Source organism: Mesoplodon bidens, assembly GCF_964165515.1.
Source record: "Mesoplodon bidens genome assembly, chromosome: 1".
NCBI lineage: Eukaryota > Metazoa > Chordata > Mammalia > Artiodactyla > Ziphiidae > Mesoplodon > Mesoplodon bidens.
The window spans coordinates 29,392,438-29,420,186 of NC_138176.1; the positions used below are offsets into that span (position 1 = coordinate 29,392,438).

The 27,749-nt window shown below is 41.0% G+C and overlaps 1 protein-coding gene across 1 annotated transcript; it reads left to right on the plus strand.

Moving 5' to 3' along the window:
• Positions 1–859: 859 nt before the first annotated feature.
• CWF19L1 (CWF19 like cell cycle control factor 1) lies at positions 860–27,005 on the plus strand. Its single transcript, XM_081214611.1, has 14 exons — positions 860–970; positions 4,030–4,114; positions 5,345–5,423; positions 6,036–6,137; positions 7,863–8,077; positions 10,012–10,130; positions 12,413–12,497; positions 14,126–14,266; positions 15,170–15,284; positions 16,037–16,116; positions 21,031–21,240; positions 22,853–22,972; positions 23,632–23,729; positions 26,574–27,005. Exons 1-14 carry the CDS (start codon positions 948–950, stop codon positions 26,716–26,718), a joined length of 1,617 nt encoding a protein of 538 aa, XP_081070737.1. The 5' UTR covers positions 860–947; the 3' UTR covers positions 26,719–27,005.
• Positions 27,006–27,749: the final 744 nt, after the last annotated feature.

Consider the following 27,749-nt stretch of genomic DNA (forward strand, 5'->3'; position numbering starts at 1 on the left):
CATCACCTGCCCATGCTTGATAAACTTCTACTCTTTTTCAAGATTCCATCTTGACCTCCACTGCTGGGCTGGGCTCTATCACCCCCAGAGCAGACAAAATATCAACGTGACAGCAGTAGAGAGGCATCAATATTTTGAGGCAGTTTAACCTGATTTTTCCCAAAAAAACATTGTAGAAGTTGTGAGGAAAATCAGAACTTTGTTGTTCTTCCTTAAACTTATTTTAAGTTTCAGTTAATTTTGAATTGCTTGGCTGCATTTGGTGAGTCTCCCATGCCCCTCAGTTGTCAGGAACTCTTCCATTTCCTTAAACACTGTTGTCTCCAACCAAGAAGGCCTGAATTCTCCAAAAAACTCAATGTCATGAAAAACAAAACTAAAAGGTAGGTGGGCTATTGTAGATTAAAAGAGACTAGAGGGACTTACCTGGTTGTGCAGTGATTAAGACTCCGTGCTTCCACTTGCAGGGGGCGCGGGTTCCATACCTGGTAGGGGAAATAAGATCCCAGGTGCCCTTGGTGTGGCCAAAAAAAATGAAATAAAATAAAATCGTGTATTACAAATTTCCCACGTACTCTCATTTTTTAAAAAATATTTATTTATTTGGTCTGTCTTGCCCACGAGAGTTACATCATTAGGTTGGGGCCAACATCGTGCAGAGAGCTTTCTAGCAATTCAATAATTTCAACTGCCCCCAACTAAAAAATTACAATCGGAATCTTTTTCGTCCTTTGTCCCTTCTTCTCCACGCTCCTGGTGTCTTGATTCCTGCTCGAGGCAAAACCATCTGAGAGAGGCATCTGTCCCTCGGCGCTCTCCGTAGGTAAATGAGCTTTCATTAGCGGGGAGCGCTGACGTCTTATCGTAGTGCGGCCGCCTTTTCCGGAGGAGCGTGGGTTCGTTGTGCCTGTTTTCGGTGGTCGTCCCAATCCAGACTATAAGGGCAGATGGCTGAGAAACCGCTGCGCCTGTGAGTGACCCTGAGTCTGAAGAGCGCGCGGGCGCGCGTGTGTTTGTGTGTGTGAGAGAGAGTGACCCTGAGCCTGAAGCGTGTGTGTGCGCGCGCGCGCGGGAGCTGGAGGGGGTTTTCTAAAGACAGAAAGACGGGGGCTGAAGCCCGGCGGCTGCAGGTGAGCTTCGATCGCGTCTTTTTGCCTGGCCACTGCCGGCCTCTTCCTGGCCGTTTTCGCTTCTGAAGAGGGGGACTCTTGGCGACACTCGCTGAGAAAGGAGGAAGCTCGTAGCGTCAGGCCTCCTCCATGTTAGGCCGTCTTGGTCTCTGACATCATTTCCCCTTCGTTTCTCGCAGTATATTTACTAGCCAAAAATTGTAGGCATGGGGCCCATTGATGGGCTCTGGGCAGTGGTCGACAGGAGAGAAAGACAGGGCCTTTGCCCTGGCGCGCTTTTTGAGGGGATGGTGAAGAGAGGACTTCCATTCATTCATTCAACGGTATTGATTGAACAATTGCAGTGCGCCGGGCACTGTGTTAGGCGTTGCACAATTGGAGTTCCTGACCTAATGGATCTTACAGTTTAGGGAAACGTATATTAATCAAAGAATCCAGATAAATGTTGAATTACGGTCCTGATAAATGTCAGGAGGAAAAGGTTCACGGTTCTGGGAGGGCGTATAGCGTATTTGGATTAATGTGAGGAATCAAGGTAGTGAGGATTGAGCCTTGATTAATAGTTTTGTCTTTATCCTAAAAAAGTCACTGGATCACTGGAATGTTTAAGAACGCCTTGGCATGATCAAATTTTCATTTTGGAAGGCGATTCTGGTTGCAATGTGAAGAAAAAATTATAGCCAAAGTAGAAAACAGCTAGGATTAGATAGCGTAAAGGCAAAGGAGAATTGCGGGGATTCAAGGTTTATTAAGGCGAGGACATCAACAGGGATTGGAGGTGGTTTGGTTATGACTGAGAAGGTGTCAGCATTGTCCCGGTCCTAGATTTCTTTCTTCAGTGGGATAGGAAACACTGGAAGAGGGCCCAGAGGAGGAGATGATGAACTTTGAGGTGTCTTATGATGTACAAACTGGACAATGGCTCTCCCCAAAACAGAGATAATTCCATGTGACACCTGCTATGAGAGAGGAAGTGCAGGATCCTGTGGGAGCACCAGGATTTGGTGACTGATAGGGGCTGGAGGGCTTCCTAGAAGAGGTGGTGCTCAGAAGATAAGTGAAAGTGGTAATAATTTATTACAGAGATTGCTCTGAAAAGCTATATGGGTTTCTGAAGTTTTGAGAAGAGGACTTGCTGAGCGGCCAGGAAGGCTTTAGAGATGTGATAGGCCTTGAAGGATGGGAAAATTTTAGACTCAAGATGGGTAGTGTGGGACTGTTAGGAGAAATAACTACCCAAGGCAATGGCAGAGACAGAGAGTGATCAGATCGACAGTAGGGAAGGTTTCTGTTATGGAAACTTGGAGAAAGCATTGGGAAGAGAGATCAGGGACTTGTGGAAAGCTGTGGTTCCTCAGGCAGTGGAGTTGTCTTAATGTTTTTGAGGAAAGAACATTAAACTGCTGGCTTTATGTAGGGTGGACAGGAAGAAGGGAGAGAATTAGAGGAAATGTAAGTATATTCTCTGCGTTGTATCCAATACCAGATTCACTGTATTTCTCTCTGATTCTGCCTCTGAATAAACTACAGGACTCCCAGTTGCTCAACCTTGTAATTATCCTCCATTCCTACTTCTCCACTCCAATTTGTGTTCAAGTCTTCAGTATTCTAAATTTCTCGTCTGTTTCTCTCCTCCCCGTCTTCATTTGACGTTGCCCTCTTTGCTGGTATTTTTGCTTATAGTCACTTGTTCCTCCAGACCATCTTTCACTCTGTTACTAAAATGATCTTTCTAAAACGGGTATGATCGTTTCACTACCCGCATTTTCACTACCTTGAAAATGTTCAGTGGTATGGACAGTAAAGCGCACCAGAAAGACACACTGACAAAACAAGAACTATAATATTTCAAGATGAGTTAAAAGACATTAAGAAAATGATATGAGAAGTGGAAACACCATGTAAATCAAAAGTATAAAAACTCAGAAACGAGATTATAGAACAAGTTACCTCACAACTTAGGGTCAGTCTGCCTTACAAACCTCAGGTCTTGCCAATTTCTATCTCCCTACCCAATAACACTTTACACATACCTCCAATTATTGCCCTTTTTCTTTTCTTTATATATATATATATATTTTTTAATATATATTTATTTATTTATTTATTTATTTTTGCGGTACGCGGGCCTCTCACTGTTGTGGCCTCTCCCGTTGCAGAGCACAGGCTCCGGACGCACGGGCTCAGCGGCCATGGCTCACGGGCCCAGCCGCTCCGCGGTATGTGGGATCTTCCCGGACCGGGGCATGAACCTGTGTCCCCTGCATCGGCAGGTGGACTCCCAACCACTGCGCCACCAGGGAAGCCCTATTGCCCTTTTTCATATAAATTTATAACTATCAGCATACCTCCCCTTCCCTGATTCTGTACTCTTTGAGGCTTGAACTGAGTCTCCCTCTTCTTTATACTCCTGACGTGTCCTTAGCGTAGTACTTGGCATACTGCACTTAGCAAGCATGTTGTAGATGTCCTGAGTGTGTTTGTTGAATGGATGAATGAAGCCCTGTGCTAAGATAGTGGTAGTGGAAATGAAAAGGACAGGATGACTTTGAAAGATATTTGTCAAAAGGAATTGAGGAGACGATGACTGGATGGGGGATTTTTGAGTCTTGGTAACCAAGTTGGCAGTAGACTCAGCCACAAAACTTGGCAAGTGAGAATAAGCTGGTTCAATTTTGGAGGAAATGATAAGCTAAATTTTAGATATGGTGAAGTTATTGGTGAGGCCTTTAGGTGGAGCTGCCCAGTGGTCATTAATAGTTCACATGCTGTGAACCTCTCAGGTAACCTCAGAGACTGGATCACATATCTCCCTAATCCAGGAAGACTAGTGTATACCAAACCTGGCAGGCCTATTTGTGTGTCCTGCATTGCCTTAACATTTATGTCTTGTTTGCAGCTTGGCATGTGGAGATGTTGAAGGAAAGTTTGATGTTTTATTCAATAGAGTTCGAGCAATTCAGAAGAAAAGTGGAAACTTTGATGTAAGATGTTTCTTTTTACTGCATTTCATTTGACTGTTGTAATCAAACACAGTAAAATAAAGTTTGGGCTCCTTTATACATTCCTCAGTCGAACACATACTCTCCTTTTTTGTTAGACTGAGTTCCTTTTTTTTTTTAAATGTATACAAATTTATTTATTTATTTTTGGCTACATTGGGTCTTCCTTGCTGCACACAGGCTTTCTCTAGTTGCAGTGAGTGGGGGCTACTCTTTTCTGCGGTGCGCAGGCTTCTCATTGCCGTGGCCTGTGTTGTTGCGGAGCGTGGGCTCTAGGTGCGCGGGCTTCAGTAGTTGTGGCACGTGGGCTCAGTAGTTGTGGCTTGCGGCCTCTAGAGCGCGGGCTCAGTAGTTGTGGTGCATGGGCTTAGTTGCTCCGCAGCATGTGAGATCTTCCTGGACCAGGGCTTGAACCCGTGTTCCCTGCATTGGCAGGCAGATTCTTAACCACTGCTCCACTAGGGAAGTCCGAATTCCTTTTCTGAGCATGGGAATTTAGCAGCTGAAAAGTGGTGTGGGAAGGGAGATGTGTTTACTGTAGACCCTTCTATACTTTTTTGAATTTGAATTTTGTTACTTTATTACTGTACGCAAAACTGAAAACAGACTAGCAGAACCTCCCTAAGTGATTCTGACCCTGGGTTTGGGAAGCACAGATCTATTTTATGGGTATATGGTATGAGTGAAGTCAGATAGCATATATGCAAATGCTTCACAGACTGAAGAGCCCTATGTAATTGTTATGTGTTGTTGCCAGCTACACTGTAAATTCTTAGAGTACAGAAGAGTATTCTAGATATGGGGATAATTTGTTCATTGGGTTAAAGGTTGAGTAAGGCAACAAGCAGGAAATGTGTCCTTTATGCCCTGTATCTCTCAGGGTATCTAATATTGTTTTGTATTTTGCAGAGAGATTTTTTTAAGGTTGATTTCTCCATTTTCCCCTGACCCTCTTGTCTCTTTCCCCAGCTTGTATTTGACATCCAAGGAGCCAAAATTTAGTAATTTATAAAATCAGTAACTACTACAATTGTTGTAAAAGAATTATTTAGAAATTCTGTAAATTGATTAAGGAAATTCTGTATATCGATTAAGGAAAAAACTGAGATCATTAAATAGGATAATTAGCTCAATAACGTTATTATCAATTAATTATGTACTATTTGATATTATTAAAAAATCTCATACATCTGTTTAAAAAACTCATTTTAGCTGCTGTTGTGTGTAGGAAATTTCTTTGGCTCCACTCCAGATGCTGAATGGGAGGAATATAAAACTGGCATCAAGAAAGGTACAGAACTTATTTTTAACATATGATTTCTAATAAAGTTTCAAGGCTACATGGTTCTTGCCTAGTTGTTTTTCACACGTTAGTGATTGAAGCGTTTGCCTTTGAGTTCTGCATTGACCTGGGAAGAATGCCTATGTATCTAAATGTTCACATTTTGAATTTGGTTGGATTTAGTTCCAGAAAAAGAATTCTCTTCTCAGTAGGAAGGAATTGAATAATGCAACCATAGGTGTTCTTTTTTTCCCCCAGTTTCAGTGTTTTTTATTAAGCTCTTTGGGGTCTGTGTTTTCCTAACTATACATTGACCATCCCCTCTAAGATGTTACTTCATCAGCCTAGTGATACCATTTAGTAGTCAAGCCACAAGGTTGGTTGTAGGATATCCTATGTGGTGACCATGTTCCATGTATAGGATTGCAGACTCTTTTTGGCCGTGCCATGTGGCTTGTGGGATCTTAGTTCCCGGACCAGGGATCAAACCCGTGCCAGGGAATTCCGTAGGATTTCAGACTCTTTACTTTTGCTACGAGTGTTTTTCCTATGGGGATACAGTTCTCAGGTTCCAAAGCAGATCTGGTAACTAGCTGGTGTCATGTCTGTTTCTCTCACTAGCTCCTATTCAGACATACGTGCTGGGTGCCAATAACCAGGAAGCAGTAAAATATTTCGAAGATGTTGATGGGTGTGAATTAGCTGAAAACATTACTTATCTGGGTAAGTTGATATCTTGTGTGTTTGTAATGAACATAATGTGTCCCAGGAATTAGCCTCCCAGGAAATTTGTAGCTGAATTCATCTGCCATTACTGCCTGAGAGAATGGGGATCAGGGTTTTTTTTTTCTGAAGTCAGTGTCTATACCTTTAAGACTATGTCATTTTTCCTATGTTGTCTCCCACCTCTCCCCAATCTCCTTGGACTTTCACAACCCAATATATACTCTTTCAGCCAACTAGAGGAATAAAATATTTGACTACAGTGTTTGGAGTACTTCAGGTATAAACTGTGTTAAAAAAAAATTCTATGTATGTGGTCTCACCATATAACATTCCTAGATGTATACAGCTTATTTGTTAATTGGACTCCTAATTTGCTATAGCTCTAGGTTTCACTGAAGTTTTGAAAAACTCAAGTTTTTAGTGCTGATCCTTGGGTTTTTCACTGCTTTTGTCCTTTTTCTGATTCCAGGTCCACTCTTCAATTCCAGGTTAAAATTGTTCCTTCACAACCCCCTGAAACTCTTAGTGGTTCTTTCAGTGTCTGGCTATTGTAAAAAGCCAGACTGTCAAATTTTGCTTTTCTCCTCCACCTGCTCCCCTCCCCCCACCACTACTGCTTCTTGGATCATTCAACTCATTTTTTTCTAAAATGGCTTAACTGGTCTTCACATTTCCTCTCTCTCGGTCTCTCATTTCTTTAGAAAGCTTCTAGATTTCCTTTGCTATAAATGCTCTTTTTATAGCTTTTTTTTTCTTTTTATTTACTTATTTTTGGCTGTGTTGGGTCTTCGTTTCTGCGCGAGGGCTTTCTCTAGCTGTGGCGAGCGGGGGCCACTCTTCATCGCGGTGCGCGGGCCTCTCACTATCGTGCCCTCTCTTGTTGCAGAGCACAGGCTCCAGACGCGCAGGCTCAGTAGTTGTGGCTCACGAGCCCAGCCGCTCCGCGGCATGTGGGATCTTCCCAGACCAGGGCTCGAACCCCTGTCCCCTGCATTGGCAGGCAGACTCTCAACCACTGCGCCACCAGGGAAGCCCCTATAGTTTTTTTATTAGTATGTGTGTTCCTTTTTACTTTATTATTCTTTGTTAGTCAATATGTGTGTTCCTTTATTAGTTAGTATGTGTGTTCCTTTATGAGTTAGTATGTGGAAAGAGCCATTTGAGAAGAGACTCAGTAGATGAAAGGGAAGTGAAAATTGATGGAACAAGATTCTGGCGGCAACAAGAAGGAAACGGAATCAAGGGCACAAGCTATGAATAAATTTAGAAGATGGCAGAGTCTCTTAATTTTTCCAAAGTAATTGCTTTTTCCAAATCTTTTCCTTCATTTGGAAGCTTCTGCCTTCATGAAGAAGTACATTTATTCTAGACTATAGCTTACTCACAGCTGCAATTATTTTTTTTTCTTCTCAGTGCCTCTCCCTGTATCCAGGTGTCTAGATTTCTTTTAGTCCCTTTGGAGTCTCTAGAGGCAGAAAGCCTTTTTCTTAATCAGTGCTTCCTAGGTTTTTTCATTTGCAAGGCACCTGGGGCAATCAGACTGTGGGCTCCAGCAGCCTTCACATAAGGACTGCTCTTACTTACTGAACAGGAATACTGTTGTAGCCATCCAACATTGAGACCTAGGAGCTGGAAGTGGGGCATGGGGAAAGAGATTCATCACCAGAGTGACATTTCATTCAGCAGTTTGACTAAAACTTGTCCATTTTTCTTTGAACCCAGGTCGTAAAGGTGTCTTCACTGGAAGCTCGGGGCTGCAGATTGTGTACCTCAGTGGGACAGAGTCCTTAAATGAACCTGTCCCAGGTTACAGTTTTAGTGCCAAGGATGTGTTTTCCCTGAGAACAATGCTGTGGTCAACATCCCAGTTTAAGGGTGTTGATATCTTGCTCACATCCCCGTGGCCCAAGTATGTGGGGAACTTTGGGAATTCTTCTGTGAGTAGTGTTTGTTCAGTTGGAATTTCTAAAAGCAAATTGCAGTGGCTTAATTTGAGCTTTTTGCTCTTTATGTGACTATTTCAGCTCTTAGTTCCTTTCAGTAGAAATCTTTTGTGAATTTTTCGGGTTACTTAAAGCCTTATTGGCTGACCAAAGCAAAAGTCGATCTTAACGAAAGCACGATTCACTGAAGAGAGAATGCTGAAGTCTTACTTATAAATGAATTTTTTAAAAAAATTATATTCTCTGCTTCAAGTACCCTTTCTCAAGCTTCTTCTTAAGAAGTTTTGAGGGGTCACTAATTTTCAGTGAAAAGATTTATAGCTAGTGGCAGCTCTGCAGTTTTTTTTCCCCCCTTTCCATTCCAGATTATATCTTTTTGGCTATCAACATATTTTAAAAGGTGGAATCATCATGGGATTGAGGATAGTGATCTAAAGTTGGGAAACAATATATTGAAAACTTAGTACTTTTCTAATGGGAAAGCTTTAATGTTGGAATGTATTGGAGCATGCCATGGCGTTCGATCTAAATATTTTTGTAGGAAGAGGTTGTATGCCAAGTTGGTGAGTGACAGCTGCCATGGGAAGCTACCTGGGTGGAAATCAGCCTAAGGAAGACCTTGAAAGGCTGTATGTGAGAGCAGAAAGCATCAGCTGAGCTTCAGTGAAGGAAAATGTAAGAATGCATTTAGGGACAAATATCAGTTCCTAGATGTAGAGTTATCAGAGATGATCCAGGAAAGGGCCTTGTAGACCACTCTGCCAACTTTAACATAATGTGTCCATGACTAAAAAGGCCAAAAAAATACCAGCCATTGTCAGGATTTTGAAGGGAGAAGGGACAACACTTTCTTCCCCTTCCACAAACCTATGGTTATTCTTCCACTAGTATACAAGAGGCAGTGCTGGTTGCAGCGTAGAGAAGATACAGCAGAACTAGGAAAGATCCAGAGAAAGACTACTAAAGTGATGATGGGAGAAAGACACGTGATACTCTATAAGGAAGAATAAAGAGCAGTGCTACAAAAGTTTACAATTTTTGATTAAAGTAGATTTTGATGAAATTTATAAGTAATCATACAAGGTATTTATAGGGGAGAAAACAGTATAACTCACTAGCCCCTAAGGTACTGCAACTAACCTCAAGGCCAGTTCCCTGCCCTTTAGCAGACACCTGAAGGAGGCAAGCATAAGACAAAAGGAAGGTTTTGCTTTACTTAGTGGAAAATTAACTCTGGTAATTTCTTTATTTCCAGTTAATACCTTCTCTTAGAATGAAGTTCATAAATAATGTTATGGATGAGAGAGCACATAATTTATTGTTAATGGAAGCTCTGGGAACAAGCCTAACTTTTGACAGACTTTGTATTACAAACTGTGACAAGGGCATGGTTGTGCCCTTCCACAAGCCACACCTTCCTTGACTGAAGCAAAATAAAGGATTGTATGCTTATGTGATGAAGTCCTTGAATGTTCTATGGCAAATATTCTATGGATCCTAGGGGCCCTGAAAACTAGCTTTTAATTTTGATCTTCTGCAATGACTATGACTGTCTGCATTGTCAGAACTACAGGAGCCCAATGAAGCAAATTATAGACGTACTGTCTGTGGGCTCCAGAGAGAGTGCTTACTTTCCAAAAAAAGATTGTAATAAACCTTGCTTTGGGTATTAGTATGGAGGAGTTACCTTCTCCCTTAACCTCTGGCTTCCAACAACTGTTCCTATTTCTGCATTTGTAATAGCCCAGTTCCCCTTAATGTGTTGAGATTTCTCTGATTGCCATAAGTATGGAATTCATGACGCAAATCCTACTGCCCACACTGTAGCCACATAAATATTCCAAAGACATTTCAAAGTGTCTTGTTATATCTCTGCATTTCATGATAACTCTTAGGTCTGTTATGATGACTAAGTTTCTATTTACTAGGGAGAAGTGGATACCAGAAAATGTGGCTCTGCTTTGATCTCCAGTCTTGCCACAGGCTTGAAACCAAGATATCATTTTGCTGCATTGGAAAAGACTTATTATGAGAGGCTTCCATATCGGTGAGTAGCATTTCGTTCTTTTTGGTTTTTTTGAAGAATTTGCCTGGATTTTCTGTGTAAACTTCTCATGTTCATTTCAGCCATATAATATCTTGGTTTCTTTTAGTTACTCAGGCATGAAATGAGTGACTCTCAAATCATTCCACTTCTCTGAGTTTGGTTTCCTAATTCTAATACAAGGGATTGGATGATACTGTATCATCCAATGTATCATTTAAAGCCCCTTAAAGGTTTGAGGGTCTGACATAACAATGCTGTTTAATTATCATAGCTTGATGTACAGTAAATCCTGTTTTGATCAGGTTAAACGGTTACTCCTTGTATAGTCTTAAACTCAGGATAATCACCTAAGAAGTATTTCAATTTAGGAATCAAGAACTTGTATCAGTTTTTTCTCTCTCTCTTTTCAGTATAGCTTGGAGATGGAGTTTTTAAAGGATGTATTATGGAGAAAATAAAACCACCATTTTATAAGTAATAGAGCTAAGTATAGTTAACTCTGAAAGATCTTCACTTTAAAGGCATGGGTAATCCCTAAAATGATTTATAAAAACCTTTTTTTTTTTAATATACAAAAGCAATATATGTGTTGTTGAAAGTTCAAAAACTATAGGTGAGCAAAAAGAAGAATATAACCCGCCCTTTCCCTATAATCCCACAGCCTAAGATATAACCATAGGTACTACAGATTTTTCTTTTATATCTCCATATATGCATTCCAGAGAAACCTCTTGTTCTCTGAAACCATTCACTAAAAACAGAAAGGTTATAGGAATAAGCCACTGAAAACTTTTAAGGATCCAAATATACATTTCTCTGAAGAACATAAACCAGTGGCCAATAGGCACATGAAAATATGCTCACGCATCATTAGCCATTAGGGTAATCCAAATCAAAACCAATGAGATACCACTTCTCACCCCACTAGAATGGCTATAATCAAAAAGACAAATAATAAGTGCTGAGGATGTGGAGCAATTGAAGCCCTCATACATTGCTGGTGGGAATGTAAAATGGTACAGCTGCTTTGCAAAAATATTTGGCATTTCCCTACCATATGACCCAGCAATTCCACTCCTATTCCAAGTGAAATGTAAACATAGGTTCACAAAAAACTTGTACACAAATGATCATAACAGCGTTATTCATAATCGCCAAAATGAGGAAATGACCTAAATATCCATCACCTGATGAATGGGTAAATAAACAGTGGTATATCCATATGATGGAATGTTATTCAGTAAGAAAAAGGAATGGAGTACTGATATAAGCTACATGTGTGAACCTTGAAAAGATTCTAAATAAAAGAAGCCAGACACAAAATACCACATATTACATGATTCCATTTATCTGTAGTGTCCAGAATAGGCAAATCCATAGAGATAAAAAGTAGATTAGCGATTGCCAGGGGCTAGTTGGAGGAAAATGGGGAGTGACTGTTAATAGATTCAAGGTTTCCTTTTTTAGTTGATGAAAATGTTCTAAAATTAGATAGTGGTAGTGGCTTAGTAAATGTGCATATGCTAAAAACTGGTGAATTGTATGGTATTTGAATTAGATCTTAATAAAGCTGTTAAAAAAAAACCCAACAAAAAACCCTGTACAACTTTTTAACCAGAGCTGTAACAAAAACCCATAACTATCATAATAAAAATACTGGCATTTTTTTTCCAGGAAACATAGGCACTCATGTATTTTTATATTTTTCCTAAGAGAATGAAATCATGCTATGTATTACCATTTGAAGCATTTTTTTCCACTTAAAACTCATTTCTCTTTGTTTTTCATTATTGTAGTTTTTTATTACACAAAAGAAGAGAGAATAGTATAATGATCCCTCCTGAACCCATAACCTACTTCAGCAATTATCAACATTTTGCCAATTTTCCGACTCTTTTAAAGCCAAATTTAGAGTTTTTTGTGCTTTTCAAATACGTGATCTCCTTTTTTTCCTAACAGCAGCCCTAGGAAGTAGGGGTGATTATTCTACTAGATGGACAGGTAACATCTGAGATGTTACTGGTGGTGATGTAGTGATAGACTTAGGACCTGTGCTTTTTTCATGGCCCCATGGAGTCTACATATTTCATAATTGCAGATCAAAAGTAAAGTTTGTTGGTGGGAAGTCCCTGGCAGTCCAGTGGTTAGGAGTCGGCGCTTTCACTGCTGGGTTCAATCCATGGTCAGGGAACTAAGATCCCGCAAGCCTCGAGGTGCAGCCAAAAAAAAAAAAAAAAAGGTAAAGTTTGTTGGTAACCTATTATCTTTCCAATATATTATAGAAACCACATCATTCTGCAGGAAAATGCACAGCACACCACCAGGTTCATAGCTCTGGCAAATGTTGGAAATCCAGAAAAGAAAAAGGTAAATTTTGAGTATTTGGTGTTTGGTTAATATTCATTGTCTGCCTGATAAATGTTCCTCTTGCCCAGTTTAACATTCAGATCTTCTCTTCTCCCCAACTGTGATGTCCCAGTACTTAGTGACTTTACTCTTTATAATAATATGGTAATGAAAGGTCAGGTTTCCTTGGGTCCTTTGTAGGAGATTTTAGAGAAGGGTTTGGGAAAATCGGCCCAGGGGAACAGAGGCAAAATTTCAAATGAATGATGTCTTTCTTCCCACATCCCTGTGGTCGTCTCTATGGGTATTTTTCATGAGTTTGACCTCAGATGGTACTCTTGCTTTGCTTCTTTTAGCAACTTCATTTAGCAGAAATAATAAAATCTTCCCAAGGATTTACCTAAGCCCTCGTTGGCTTTGGCGATCTTAGTGATACCTGGAATCTGTCTTTATACTGGAAAACAGTACAGGTGAATGAAAGAGGGTATACCAGAAAAGTATATTGTTCTTCTCACTTCCCTGAGAGCATTTCTGATTCTGTAGGGCCAAAAGCAGGATATTGTGGATTGGAATAGCTAAAGATCAAAACAGTCAGTCATGTGGGAAAATACATAAATTATCTGAAGATTATCCTACTATAATATGCCATAAACAATGTACATGCAAAAGATAAACAAATACCTATTTTGTTTTTTCCATAATATCTTAAACTTTTAGGCCCAGTGCATTCCTAGCAAGTTCAGATTTGTAATTTTTTTAACTTCCTTCCCTCCCTCCCTTTCTTCCTTTCTTCCTTTTTTAAAACTGCCCTTTCAAGACTGAGCATCACTCACAGTATTTTTAGTCTATTGCTTTACTTTCAGGGACATGTTAGCCTTAACCCTAAGCAATGCATACTTCACTCAAAGAATATGCACATTTTAAAATTTGGCAAGTATTAGTAAATTCATTTCAAAATTTTGTTCCAGTTTACACCCCTACCAGCAGTGTATGAGTCTGTTTTCTCAGTGGGTAGTGTCAAATTTTTATTAACATTTTTTTGCCATTCTGATAGAAGAAGGTTGTGTATCACTGTAAATTAGTTGTATTTCCCTGATCAGTAGTGAGGTTAAGCATCTATTCATATCTCACGTAAAGTTTTCAGTATCTGTGCCATTAGTCCATGGTTTTAGATATTTATGTATTTATTTCTTTGCTACTAATCCCTAAGAAAATCTATCAGCATATACAGCAGAAATTGTATAAAATCAGGGGGAAACACTAAGTTGTCCAATTTAGTTTTCATTAGAAAAAGAGAAGGGCAGTGCAGTGACTGTGGACAAAGTGCACAAAGATAAAGGACCCAGAGACCGAAGCAATTTGTCTTCAAGCGTTATGGAGCAAGTCCCTCTGGGCCTTGCAGTGATAGTTGTTTTGTGTAAGGGCTGGGCTTTGATTAGTTGCTTGTTACTTCATCAGCCCTTGGCTTGCCCCTGCAGAGATCACTGAAATGGCATTGCTATGGATTCTCTGAACCACAGATGGGCTGGTTGCTGCTCTTTAATCTTACTCAGTTTCTGAAGCTTTATGTGAAATTTTATAATAAAATAGGTTGATTACATTTGCATAAACAGTATTTCCCTTAATATTATGTTGTTCTTCTCCCAAAGTATCTTTATGCATTCAGTATTGTTCCCATGAAACTAATGGATGTAGCAGAACTGGTAAAACAGCCTCTAGATGTCACTGAAAACCCTTACAGAAAGTCTGTGAAGGAAGCATCCATAGGAAAGCAAATTCCTGCCCCTGAGGTATGTTCTGACTGAGAGGTGGCATTTTCTGGGCAGGATTGCCCATTACAGATGTCCTTTTCCTGGTTATAGTTTAATTCATAAGGCAAGTTTAATCCCTCGAATCTAAATTTTTTTTTCCTTTGGGAAATCATGCTGGTGATTAGAAAGCCTTAGTAGATTTCCAGTAAGCTCAATGTGTTTTTTGTTTTGTTTTTGTTTGTTTTTTTAATTATACTTTGGGGTTAACAGTTTCATATTTTTAGTCTTTCATTGTCTAAACTTGGTTCATATGTTGGGGTTACACATGTAAAGTCTTTCCTTGTCTAAAGTTAATTCTCTGTTCTTAACTTTTCAGGCAAGGATCCAACTGCTTGGTAGCAATGTAATTTGTGATTTTATAATGAGTGGTATAGGTGAATAAGATTTACTCTGAAGAAATTTCTTAATAGCAGACTTTTCTGAAATTCGTTTTCCCTTCACTAAAGCAAGGAATGTCAAGTTTCCTTACTAGTATGCATGGTCTACTTTCTCAGACTTTTTTTCTTATCTTTTAAATTAAAACTCAGAATTGTTTCACCTGTGAAATTGTAAGACTGCACCATGGCCCTACTGAGAGAGAAAGGGAAAGGAATGTGGGTGGATTCATGCTGTTCTGTTTTAGGCAAGAATTGCTGTATAACTTGCATTTTAATTCACTTTTCCAAAGGGATAAATTTGGTGGTAGCTTGGATAAGTGTTGAGAGGTATGACTGAGAGTCCAGGCATCAGGATTGGGAAAATATTTTTCTTCTCTAGAATAGGCAGAAAGGGCAGGGAGTAAAGACATGACATGGCAGGAACATTCCCTTGTATCTGGATGGTTGGCTACTTGTCTAAAGGTTAGTTTAATAACATTTACTCTTCTACCTTTGGCTGTTCCAGGAAGATTCAGCCTGTCAGTTTTTCTTTGATTTAAATGAAAAGCAGGGAAGGAAGCGTTCATCTACAGGCAGAGATAGCAAGTCTTCTCCTCACCCAAAGCAGCCTCGCAAACTTCGTAAGTACCTTGGTTCCAGAGGTCTCTTATGTGAGCAATAACTGTTATTTTGGGTCTTGTTTGGGAAGCAGCATTGCTAAGAGAGCCTCTTCTGGCAGAAGAAGATTGTATATTGAGTCATTAGGACCAATAAGAAAAATAAAAGAATGCAAAGGTGGCCTGACTTTGAGGCTATCTGAGGCTATTCTTGTCAGAACTATGGAAAAAGCTCCTTTCCGTCATGTCTGTGAACGTAAGGTTAAGAGCCTACAAAACCAGTATGGGTTTATAAAATAATGGAATAATCAAACTGGTAGAAAAGACTTACAGCTATTACATTGAGATCCTCTTTCTCCACCCCCTTGTTTCAAAGATGAAGAGGCTGACTTCGGGAGGGTACACGTACTCCCAGGGTCATGTGGATAGCTGGTGGCATGACTAGAACTAGAACTGGGGCTCCAGACACCCAGTTGAGTGTTCTCTCATTGCAGTTAGTTGCCAGTTACATGCTACTTTAGTCAATATATGGTTATCACATGGATCACCTACCTGTGGATTGGTTACAAATTCAGAACTTTTAATAGAGTTTTAGTTTAATTGATAATGGTGATGGGGGTCATAGTGGGAGCACAGCAGACCCAGTCTGTTGTGGCAGTACCGTGTACATATCAGTGTTTGCAGGATACAAAGATCAGACAAGGCTGAATTCTGTAGGGTGGTTATGTGCTGGAGTGCTTGGACCATGGTAACATTTGTCTTTCTTCCACATGAAGCTCAGCCTCCAGGACCCTGCTGGTTTTGCCTTGCCAGCCCTGAAGTGGAAAAGCATTTGGTGGTCAGCGTTGGCACACATGTGAGTTACTTCCATGAACCTTTAACAGAGGAGACACCTGTTTGTTTTCTGTTAACTTTATTGAGTCATAATTTACATATCATAAAATTTACCTACTTTAAGTGTGCAATTCAGTGATTTTTAGTTAACTCACTGATTGTACAGCCATCACATAATACAGTTTTAGAACATGTTCATCACTCCAATAAGATTCCTCATGCCCATTTACAGTTAGTCTCCATACCCACCCACAGCCCCAGGCAACCACTAGTCTTTTTTTTTTTTTTTTTTTTTTTTGCAGTACGCGGGCCTCTCACTGTTGTGGCCTCTCCTGTTGCGGAGCACAGGCTCCGGATGCACAAGCTCAGCGGCCATGGCTCACGGGCCCAGCCGCTCTGCGGCATGTGGGATCCTCCCGGACCAGGGCACGAACCCGTGTCCCCTGCATCGGCACGCGGACTCTCAACCACTGTGCCACCAGGGAAGCCCAACCACTAGTCTTTTTTTTTTTTTTTTTTTTAATTTATTTTTGCTGTGTTGGGTCTTCATTTCTGTGTGAGGGCTTTCTCTAGTTGTGGCAAACGGGGGCTACTCTTCATCGCGGTGCGCAGGCCTCTCACTATCGCGGCCTCTCTTGTTGGGGAGCACAGGCTCCAGACGCGCAGGCTCAGTACTTGTGGCTCACGGGCCTAGTTGCTCCACGGCATGTGGGATCCTCCCAGACCAAGGCTCGAACCTGTGTCCCCTGCATTAGCAGGCAGATTCTCAACCACTGCGCCACCAGGGAAGCCCGACTAGTCTTTTTTGTCTTCATTTCTGTCTGGGCATTTCATATAAATGGAATCATACAGTGTCTTTGTGTCTGGCTTCTTTTACTTAGCATAATGTTCTTGATGCTCATTCATGTTGTAGCATGTGTCAGTTTTCTATTCCTTCTGGTCAAATAGTATTCCGTTGTATGGCTAGACTACATTTTGTCTATTTATTCGTCAGTTGATGGACATTTGAGTTGTTTCCACTTTATGGCTATTAATGAACATTTGCATACATGTCTTTGTGTGAACATATGTTTTCATTTCTCTTGGATAGACACCTAAGGAGTGGAATTGCTTGTAATTTTATGTTTAACTTTTTAAGATACTGCCAAACTATTTTTCAAAATGGCTACACCATCTTGTTTTCCCACCAGCAATGTATGAGGGTTCCTGTTTTTCCACATCCTTTGCCAACATTTGTTATTTTCTATCTTTTTGACTAGAGCAACTATAGCAATTCTCCTGTGGTTTAGTAGAGCCAGTTTCACAAGATTGCTCCTCTCTCCCTCCTCTCTGACAAATAGGTATGGCTCTCCTAGGGTGATGTTTTTATGTAATTCTTGAACTTTATATGTTTTTATTTCATACTACTTGGGGTGATGAGTTGCTTTTTTGAATTACTATTTAAAACAAGGATTTTCTTTTTTTTTAATTAATTTATTTATTTTTGGCTGCGTTGGGTCTTCGTTGCTGTGCGCAGGCTTTCTCTAGTTGAGGTGAGCAGGGGCTACTCTTCGTTGTGGTACGCGGGCTTCTCATTGCGGTGGCTTCTCTTGTTGCGGAGCACAGGCTCTAGGCGCATGGGCTCAGTAGTTGTGGCTCACAGGCTTAGTTGTTCCATGACGCGTGGGATCTTCCTGGACCAGGGCTCGAATCCGTGTCCCTTGCATTGGCAGGCGGATTCTTAACCACTGTGCCACCAGGGAAGTACAAACACAAGGATTTTCTTTGTCCCAAAAAGGGAGTCTTCTGTTGCCTTTACACTCATATTTGGCTAAAAATGTTGATATTCTTTTTTATATCTTCAGATTTGAAAACTTGAGTTTATTAATTTTTATTTGTGATAATTATGCAATGTTGGGAACTGATTTACACTGATTATATAAAAGACTAAAGTGATAAATGCTCAGTTTTGCTTAGTAGTAGAGGATATAGCTTCCTAATGACGGGAATACCCACATCCACATTCCTGGTATGGGTATCTGGGAACCCAAGATAATAATTACAAGATTGCTTGGTAAGCACTGAATCAGACTATGAGAACTGGATGATTTTGAGAAGGATTTTATTCAGGCTGTGGAAAGTTCTGATGAACTATGTGTGTCTCACAGTAAAGTCATCCTATTTCAGATTTCCCCAGATACTTTTCCTTGGGCAGGGCTTGATTAGGTATTAAATGATGTTAGTTTTTGATCCTCATTCCTCTGGGATTCATATAGACCATTATCCTTCTTTTTCATTCATTTAGAATGAAAGAAGCCTAATTTTCAGGGTTACATTTGCACCCTAGTCACCCATGACTGGAATTGGCTATTTCCCAAGGCTCCTGAGGAAAATATTTACAAATCATTTCTTAGTGTGTGATGCTTCTGCGGACAGATACTTTCATCCATTTTTCATTGATTTATTCTAATTTTGTTTCCTGGGGATGACCTTTTCCTCAGCTTATCCTGACAGTGAGGGCCCTTTTCTGTGGCCTCCTGTAGACTGACTAGAATCTGTGTCATCTTACATTCTAAGTCACATTCCTCTCCTTCCATTATTGTTTGACTGAAGAGTCCCAGTCATTTACATTTAATTTTAATGTCTTGCTTATTGGCACACTCCTATCTCTAGGGGGAGCATGAATGGGGTCAAGGCCTGTGACAGAGCTGGGCCATAGAGCCTGTGGATGAACTCTTCAGTGGGAAGAGAAGCAAACTTGAAAAACTCTTCTTTTTATAGGAATACCCTTTTTGGATTAACTCTCTTGGATTTTGGTTTCCTCCTTGGATTAGTGTATGCTATCCTTCTCTCCCATATGGTATGGTATGGGAGAAGGCTTCAGACTGCCTTCTGTTTAGGAAACGTTAGTAGGTTCAGAATGCCATGCAGGGCACAAGAGATTTGGAATGGGTGACTTAGCTCTGTGCTGCTCTGGGCCTCCAGGAGAGATGGCCTTTCCTTTCCATTTATTTTACCTTTCTATTGCCTAGGGTATCTGGCTTAGGGTATGAGCCTAGGGGATAATCAGGAAACCTGTTTGCTTCTCATCTTGACCTAAAGCTAGAGGGGCAAAAAGTATCTCAGATTATGATTGTGGCCCAGCCCAACACCCCAAGTAGGAGGTCACATGATGATTTTAGCCTAGAGCCTACCTAGTAATCAAGTTTACACTTACCTGTGCTGTCCTTTGTTTTTAGGAACCTCTTGGGAACCTCTGGTGACCTGTGGGTGTCTGGCACAGGGCTTGGAGTCCCCTCTGTAGCCACTCCTCTTGATCTCATTTCATTACTTTTTTCCCCTGGCTTTTTCTCTGTCTTTGCCATGCCTTCCTCAAGGAATATACAAAGAAGTATGCTAATGGCCCATGGCTATAAATTGGTAAAAGCAGGTGCGGGCTGCTAAGAGTCCAGAATAACTATTGCAAAATCCATGCATTTGTCTATGAGAGAAATACTCATTCAGGTCCTACTTATACATTTGAGATAAAGTTAGAGATAATTCAAGTATAGAACAGATTACAAGTTGAGAGTTTGAAAAGAAGGGAAGAGATCGGCCAAGTGTGAAACTGTTCACAAGAACTAGAAGGTACTGCCTTGGGGGGTGCTATTTAGTCTAGACTAGAAACTTCAGTAGCTTCAGTGCATATCACAGTATAAAAACTGCTTTTTATGGCGGTGACCCACTGACATAAAGGAAAGGCTAGAAAACTCAGGCTTCTAGAGTAACCTTTTAAAACAAACACAATCAAAATGGTTATTTAAAAATTTTTTTTAATGTTTTAGCACATAGGAGGTTTTGATGAACTTTAGTCATCTGGGATATTAACTCTATAGATGTGTTCAGTCCTCCGTGCCAAGGAGATCAAGGATGATCGTGCTTTAGTTTGTTTCTGATACTTATCCTGTCATTCTATTGGGCTTTCTCAGTGTAGATGAAAAATAAATGACTCCTTCCTTCAGCCTTAACTTTGAACCCACCACACTAAAAGTATACTTTGGATTGTTTTTCTAAAGCTCCAGTACCTTCATTTGCCTGCATTGATATTCAGTGGCCCTTTCTCTACTCGCTCAGTGTCTTCCCTTCAAAGAATGTCTGAGTGGTAGAGCAGTCTTACGTGTTTGGGTTTTGACAGAAGTATTTTTAGTTGCTGTTTAGCTGCCGGCAGCCATTGTTGGGAACTACAGTTTTTTTGGATGTACCTGAGTTTGAGGTTTCTTCTTCTTCCTTCCCTGTTAGGTTATGTTTGCTTTCATTTTGTAGAGGTTAGTCAGCAGCTTAAGGCTGTAGGGACACTGGATGCTAATCACGTCATCTTCGCCTTTTTCGTGAGCCTAAGAGGTGTATTTAGGGATGAGATTGGCTGTCACTGTAAGGAAAGTGGTTCATTTGAAGTCAGAAGTGGTATCTTTCTGTGGCTGGGGGTGATAATGAACTGAAAAGTTGCTTTCAAGTTCGGAGCCTGGGAGGAAAAACCAACCGTTTGTTCCAGTCTCCTTCAGCTCTGGTGTGTTTGTAGCCAAAAGCCGGTCTGCATGCTGCTCATTGGCTCCCAGTTCATTTGATAGTTGCATAGAAATTTGTTGCATCTGGGAACTCCCTGGCTGTCCAGTGGTTAGGACTCCACACTTTCACTGGCGAGGGTGCAGGTTCAATCCCTGGTCAGGGAACTAAGATCCCACAAGCCGTGCAGCCAGAAAAAAAGAAATTTGTTGCATCTAATCTCATTCTTCAGCAGGTGCTTGACAACACTGTTGTTATAACCTCTAAAATTAGATTTTTTTAAGAGGAGAATTTCTACTGAGAGCCTCTTGAGCACTTTTCCCACACCCTTGGGCTCACGCTCTGTAGAGGCTTTTCTCCCTGAAGAATCACGCATGCAGTATTGACGTCTCACTTCTGTGTGCTTCCTCTTCAGTGCTACCTTGCCCTGGCCAAAGGAGGCTTATCTGATGACCATGTCCTCATCCTGCCCATTGGACACTACCAGTCAGTGGTGGAGCTTTCAGCAGAGGTGGTAGAAGAGGTGGAGCAGTATAAGGCTACACTGAGGCGCTTCTTTAAGAGTCAAGGCAAACGATGTATTCTATTTGAGAGAAATTATAAGAGCCATCACCTCCAGCTACAGGTAGGTGGTCTCTGCCCAAGAACTTGGAAGGGCTGTATGGGGACCTGGATATTGATAAGTATTTAAATAATGTTAATTTTTTTGAAGTATAGTTGATTTACAATATTGTGTTAGTTTCAGGCATACGGCAAAGTGATTCAGTTTTACATATATATATATATATATATTTTTTTTTTAAGATTATTTTCCATTATAGGTTACTACAAGATATTGAATATAATTCCCTGTGCTATACAGTAAATCCTTGTTGGTTATCTATTTTATATATAGTAGTTTGTATCTGTTAACTTCATACTCCTAATTTATCCTTCCTCCCCCTCCCTTTCCCCTTTGGTAACCATGTTTGTTTTCTATGTCTGTGAGTCTGTTTCTGTTTAGTATATAGAGTCATTTTTTTTTTTCAGATTCCACATATCAGTGATGTCATATAATATTTGTCTTTCTTTGTCTGACTTACTTCACTAAGTATGATATTCTCTAGGTTCATCTATCTGTGTTGTTGTAAATGGCAATAGTTCATTATTTTTTATAGCTGAGTAATATTCCACTGTATATATATATATATATATATATATACACACCATATCTTCTTAAGCCAATCGTCTGTTGATGGGCACTTGGGTTGTAGTGTACATTGGTGCAGCTGCTATGGAAAACAGTTTGGAGTTTCCTCAAAAAACTAAAAATAGAGCTATCTATGATCCCGCACTCCCTCTGCTGGACATATAACCAGTAAAGATGAAAACTCTAATTGGAAAACATACATGCATGTCAGTGTTCATAGCAGCACTATTTACAATAACCAAGACATGGATACAACCCAAGTGCCCATCAACAAATAATGTTAATTTTAATACTTAATTTTAATTAATATTTAAGTATTTGATTCTAATATAAGGTTAAGTATTTAAATAGTTGATGTCATATTTAAAATATTTAATGTGAATTTTCATATTAATATTTAAATAATATTCATTTAAAAGGTTAAAGAGTTTCTGGTGATAAGTCCAGAGATTTTACAGGGATTCACAGGGAAGTGCATGGCAGTACAAGTGAATAGCACAGATAGTAAGTGCCTTGTTGAGAAAAGGAATGGGTAGTCGAGGAAGGTTCCAAGAAAGGTGTGGGCCTTGATAGATAGAATTTGGAAGAGAGTGGGTGTTTTGTGTGAAGCTCAGCATGAGTGGCAGCTCAGAGGTAGGAAATAGTCTCAGATCCTGCCTGGGGCTAGCAGCTCAGAAATTCAGAGACTGTTATGGATAATTTGATTGTCGTTGTGGTGGTTTTCTTTCTGGCACATTTGTTAAGTTTTCAAATGGGCCTGACTCTGCCACATATATTATATAGGAGTTGGCAAAGGCTTAATGACAAAGAGATCTCTTTCTAGCCTTTCCCACGTCAGAGATGGGCTCCCACATGTGGCAGGGAAGCTCATAAGTTTAAGTCCTTACAGACAGGCTGACATAGACCTGTCTGGCCTGAGGAGAATCTCTGCTGAGGGGTGTTTCTCCACCCCTGTGATGGATTTGCTACGTCTCAGGGACTGTGCAGGAGGCATGACCTCTCTGAGACCTGCATGAAGAATTTCTCCTGCTCCTCCCCCCCGCCCCAGGTCATTCCTGTGCCCCTCAGCCGCTGCGCTACTGATGACATTAAAGATGCCTTCATTACTCAGGCACAGGAGCAAGAGATAGAGATGTTGGAAATCCCAGAGCACTCAGACATCAAGCAGGTAAAACAGGAGGGGAAGGTCATATTCCAGGAGAAGTAAAGACCTGGTTTCTGACATGTTGAGCCTAAGGTACTCAAAGGTGTTTTAAAAGTAGGGCTTCCCTGGTGGCGCAGTGGTTGAGAGTCCGCCTGCCGATGCAGGGGACGCGGGTTCATGCCCTGGTCCGGGACAATCCCACATGCCGCGGAGTGGCTGGGCCCGTGAGCCATGGCCGCTGAGCCTGCGCGTCAGGAGCCTGTGCTCCGCAGCGGGAGAGGCCACAGCAGTGAGAGGCCCGTGTACTGCAAAAAAAAAAAAAAAAATGTTAAATAAGCAGGTGACAATTTGGTACTAGAGCATGGGGTATTGATTAGACTAGAGACGAAGATGGTATTACATCAATGCCTTAATGCTTTCCTGGGAAGAGCAAGAAATTAGAAATTTCCTAAGGCAGGAACTTAGGAAGGTAGGTGCTACTGGGAGGATCTTTGTAATGTCTGCCAGTTTGGCTTTTTAAACTCTAGTTCCACTAAGTGGCTTGGGATTTATATCTGCTCACATCCTTTTTCTTGTGCTTCTAAGCTGAATTCTTTGCCAAATTAAAGCTTTAAAGAGATGGGCTGGGATTTTTGACTTTTAAAGCACTATTGCACGTCCTCATATGACTCTCTTTACTTTAGATTGCACAGCCAGGAGCAGCATATTTCTATGTTGAACTTGACACAGGAGAGAAACTTTTCCACAGAATTAAAAAGAATTTTCCTTTGCAGTTTGGAAGGTTTGTACATTTTTCTTATTTTAAATGTATTTTCACTAGACCTACTCTGAACGAAGTAGTGGGCTGCATGGCCAGTTGAGTAAAAAGCCAAACAAGGAACAGTCCTTGCCCCAAGGAACCAATAGTCTTAGGGCAAGTCAGATGTTTACATATATGACAGTAATGCAATGCAGGATGTGCAAAGTACCATAACAAAGTTTTGAGGAACGGTGTACTTTAGAAATTCAGAGAAGGGAGAGCCCATTTCTACTTGGTGGAAGGCGTCATGAAAGGGCTGAAGTTGAGCCTGAGAGAGAGATTTGGAGGGTAAACTTTGACATGTGGGCATTCTAGCCCAAGGGAGGAAAATGCTACTATTAATTGAACATGTGCTCTGTGCCAGACACTGTGCCAAGAGCTTTCCATGCATTGCCTCATTTAATCTTCCAAACTCTGTAAGGTAAGTACTGTCATCCCAATTTACCAGTATGAAGAATGAGGCTCTGGAGGAGTGCCACTAGAACTTTCATGATGATGGACATGTTTTATAAAAGTACACTGTCCTATATAGTAATCACCAGCCACATTACTAGTGACTACTGAGCACTTGAAATGTGGCTAATATGACTGAGGAACTCAAATTTTAATTTAATTTAATTAGGATTAAATTTAAATATGTCAGGCTAGTGGCTTCTATAGTGGACAGCATGGCTCTAGAGTGGTTAGGTAGCTTGTCCATGGTCACACAGTGACCTGGCCTGCTGGACCCCAAAGATGTGAGATCTTAACTCATTACTCTGTAGTGTCCTAAAGGTCTGGATGAGGCTTCATTTTTGCTCCTCAAATCATGGAGAACGCGACTGCAGAACTGTACAGGAAGTGGTATAAATTAGGCAGAGAATGAAGGCAGGAATTTGCTGGCAAGAAGAGAGAGTATGGAGGGGAATTGAAAATGTGTGGAACAGGTTATCTGATGCTGGTGTCTGTGATTTGCAGTGGTTTTTTCCCTAGTTAGAACTGAGCTTTGAGTCAGCCTTGAACCCTTTTTGGACTAATTTGGAAAGCCTCCAAGAGATTGCCTCCTTTGGATAAGTCCAGTAAATGTAGTTGTCTACATTTTCAAAAAGATAATAAATGAGAAGAAATGCGTTAGGAGCTTCAAACATCTGACATTAGCTTTGTGTTATTGATTCAGCAACAGACACAGTTGTGGACACTGATGACACAGGCACATAAGCTCACAAAGGATAGAGTCTGAATGATTTTGTGCTCTTGGTAGTTGGTTGTGTTTTCAACATTGAGTATTTTTCACAGTAGTAACTTATAGTTACATAGCATTTTACAGTTAACGAAATACTTGAAAAGACATATTTTTTTTCCCTGCTGCACAAGAAGGGTGGTTCTGTCTTCATTTTACAGATGAAGAGGTAGACTGATGGACTGCCCAGAGAACTAGAACTTGAACTTAGGTCCTTTGACTTTTAGAAGACTCATGTGATTTGTTTTCAGCCTTTCTATTTACTGTAGCTTCAAAGTGGAAAATGAACCATACAAATGTACAAATAGAGTTCTTTTCTCTTTTTTTGACAAGAAAGGATTTATTGGTGGGCACGAGTAAGGAGGGGACGGCGCCAAGGCTCTCACGAGTGCAGGGCCCGCCATGTGTCCAGGGGCCACAATTAGGGATGTATTTGACCCCACAGCCATCCGGGATGAGCCGCTTTTCTGCCACCATGTTTTCAGATTCATTTAAACTTAGTTAAAGCCCCACTTCTTGGAGACGTGGATCTTCTGGCAGCCAGGGAACTTGAACTTCGCCCTGCGGAGGGCCTGAATCACATGTTCCTTGTTCTGCAGGAACAGTTGCGGATGGACATTATGCCTTGGCCAATGTGGACCCTGGCCACTGTGCCCTGGGGCTTTCCCAAGGCACCGTGCGTACCTGTCTGGAGCCTAGATCGGGGACAGCATGCCAGTCATGAATGTCCACTGGAAAGGGCTGTCTCCAGGGTCCCTTAGGGCAACCCGTAGAGGCAACAGGCTGCATACACTACTAAGAAGGCTGCTGTTTGCAGTCATTGCACACCGGGGCCCCATGGGGAAAAGAGCACAGTCAGCTTAATTGGCTGCAAAGGAGTTATTTCTAATATATCAGAATAAATAAAAGTATAAAGCAGTGGCATTTAGAAGGTAGCTTGTGTATGTGGTGGTTTTATTGACATTGAGCCTGTGCTGTTGTGCCTATGTAGGCCTGAGTGCACTAGAAAGAGAGGCAGAAAGTCAGAGTAGGGTATGAGACTAGGTGCCTGACTTTTCACCTCAGCACACTAATGCCCTGAGATGACAAAACTAGAGTTTAAGGCAGGATGTAATTACAGCTAGTTTGGTGCTTTGATTATGTTGTCTCCATACATCAGAAAACCCTTATTTTGCATTTCATAGGCAAGGAAATCAAGGCACAGTGGTGAAGTAATCTGTTCAAGTCACAGATAGCAAGTGGCAGAGCTAGGAATGGAATCCAGTCCCTGATATTTCTGATATCAGGGGCTGCCCTCTTTCTACTGTGCCATGTTGCTTCTCTAGGTACCAGTAATGTAGTTCCAAGTTGTTCAGAGAAGTAAATGGAATTTGAGGGGCTAGAAGAGATAAGACCTGAGCTGGTCACTTATAACAGGCATGACTTTGATAGATAGAATGGCAGAGATGGCTCTCAGGGCAGAGAAAATGGTATGAGCAAAGTCAGAGAAATTTGCATACCTTCTTTGGGTGATGCTGAGTGGAGCTCTCTGGCTGGAGAGGAATCAAAGGAAGAGTGGGTTTTGGACTGATACTGTCCGTTTTGACTTCTTTGTGCTTTTTCTGCAGGGAGGTCCTGGCTAGTGAAGCTATCCTTAATATTCCTGACAAGTCTGACTGGAGGCAGTGTCAGATCAGCAAGGAAGAGGAGGAGACCCTGGCTCGTCGCTTCCGGAAAGACTTTGAGCCCTTTGACTTCACTCTGGATGACTGAGCAAAGGGAAGAGCACTTTGTGAACTTCACAGGATGTAATGGCAGCCTGTTTTTTGAGAAACAACAGTCTCCCATGGGGACTGTTTCCCTGCCTCTTTTTTGTGTATTCCCATGGAACCTGCCTACAGCAAGAGGCCTAAGATTGAATATTTCATAGAAAAAGTCACATTCTAGGATGAAGATCTTATGTTAAAAGCATGTCTGTCGTCAAACTCCAAGTACAACTTGTGTTTATCAACATTTTCAAAAATATTTAAACTATCATATAAAATCCAAATGCTTTTTCATGGTTGGGAAGTGTCTTGTATTCATGTTACCTTTAACCATGGAAATGAAGTAGTGTGTGTGTATAGTAGGAGGGGCCAGGGCTTTAGGCCCAGGTGTTACCCCAGGATCTCACAGGTGGCTTCTCACTGAGCAACCCAGGATGGAGAAGGCCTTTGCCATTTTTCTCTTAGAGCAGTCATCTCACTGATATAGAAGAGCTCATTCGGTCCTTCAGCAAATACTTAACTCCTATGTGCCAGGCATTTTTCAGGCTCCAGGAGTATAGCCATGTCCCAGCATGATCCCTGTTGTCCAGAATTTACAATCTAATTGAGAAGAGGAGGGGCAGATTTTTAAAAAGAAGACGAGTTCTCCTTTAGATACTGAGTTTTAGTTGCTGTTTGATAGTTACAAATTCATGGAGATCTGGTTTGGTGATAGGGCTTTGGGGCTCATCAGGGTATAGGCCATAGGTGAAATTATGAGAATGGATGGAAATAGGGTGAATACAGTCCTAAGCTGAAGATGACTCCCTGAGAAATATCAATATTTAAGGAGTGCTTGGAAATAGAGTGATCCAATAAGTACATGGAGAAAGAGCAGAGAGAGAGAGAGAGAGTGATCACAGGGGAATGCCAGATCTTGGAAGCCAAAAGAAAAATAATTGCTCCTATATACTGGGCATTTATGGCCCAGACACTGTTTACTTAATCCTCACAAAATATCTATGAGGTAGGTATTATTACCTCCATTTTTTACATGAA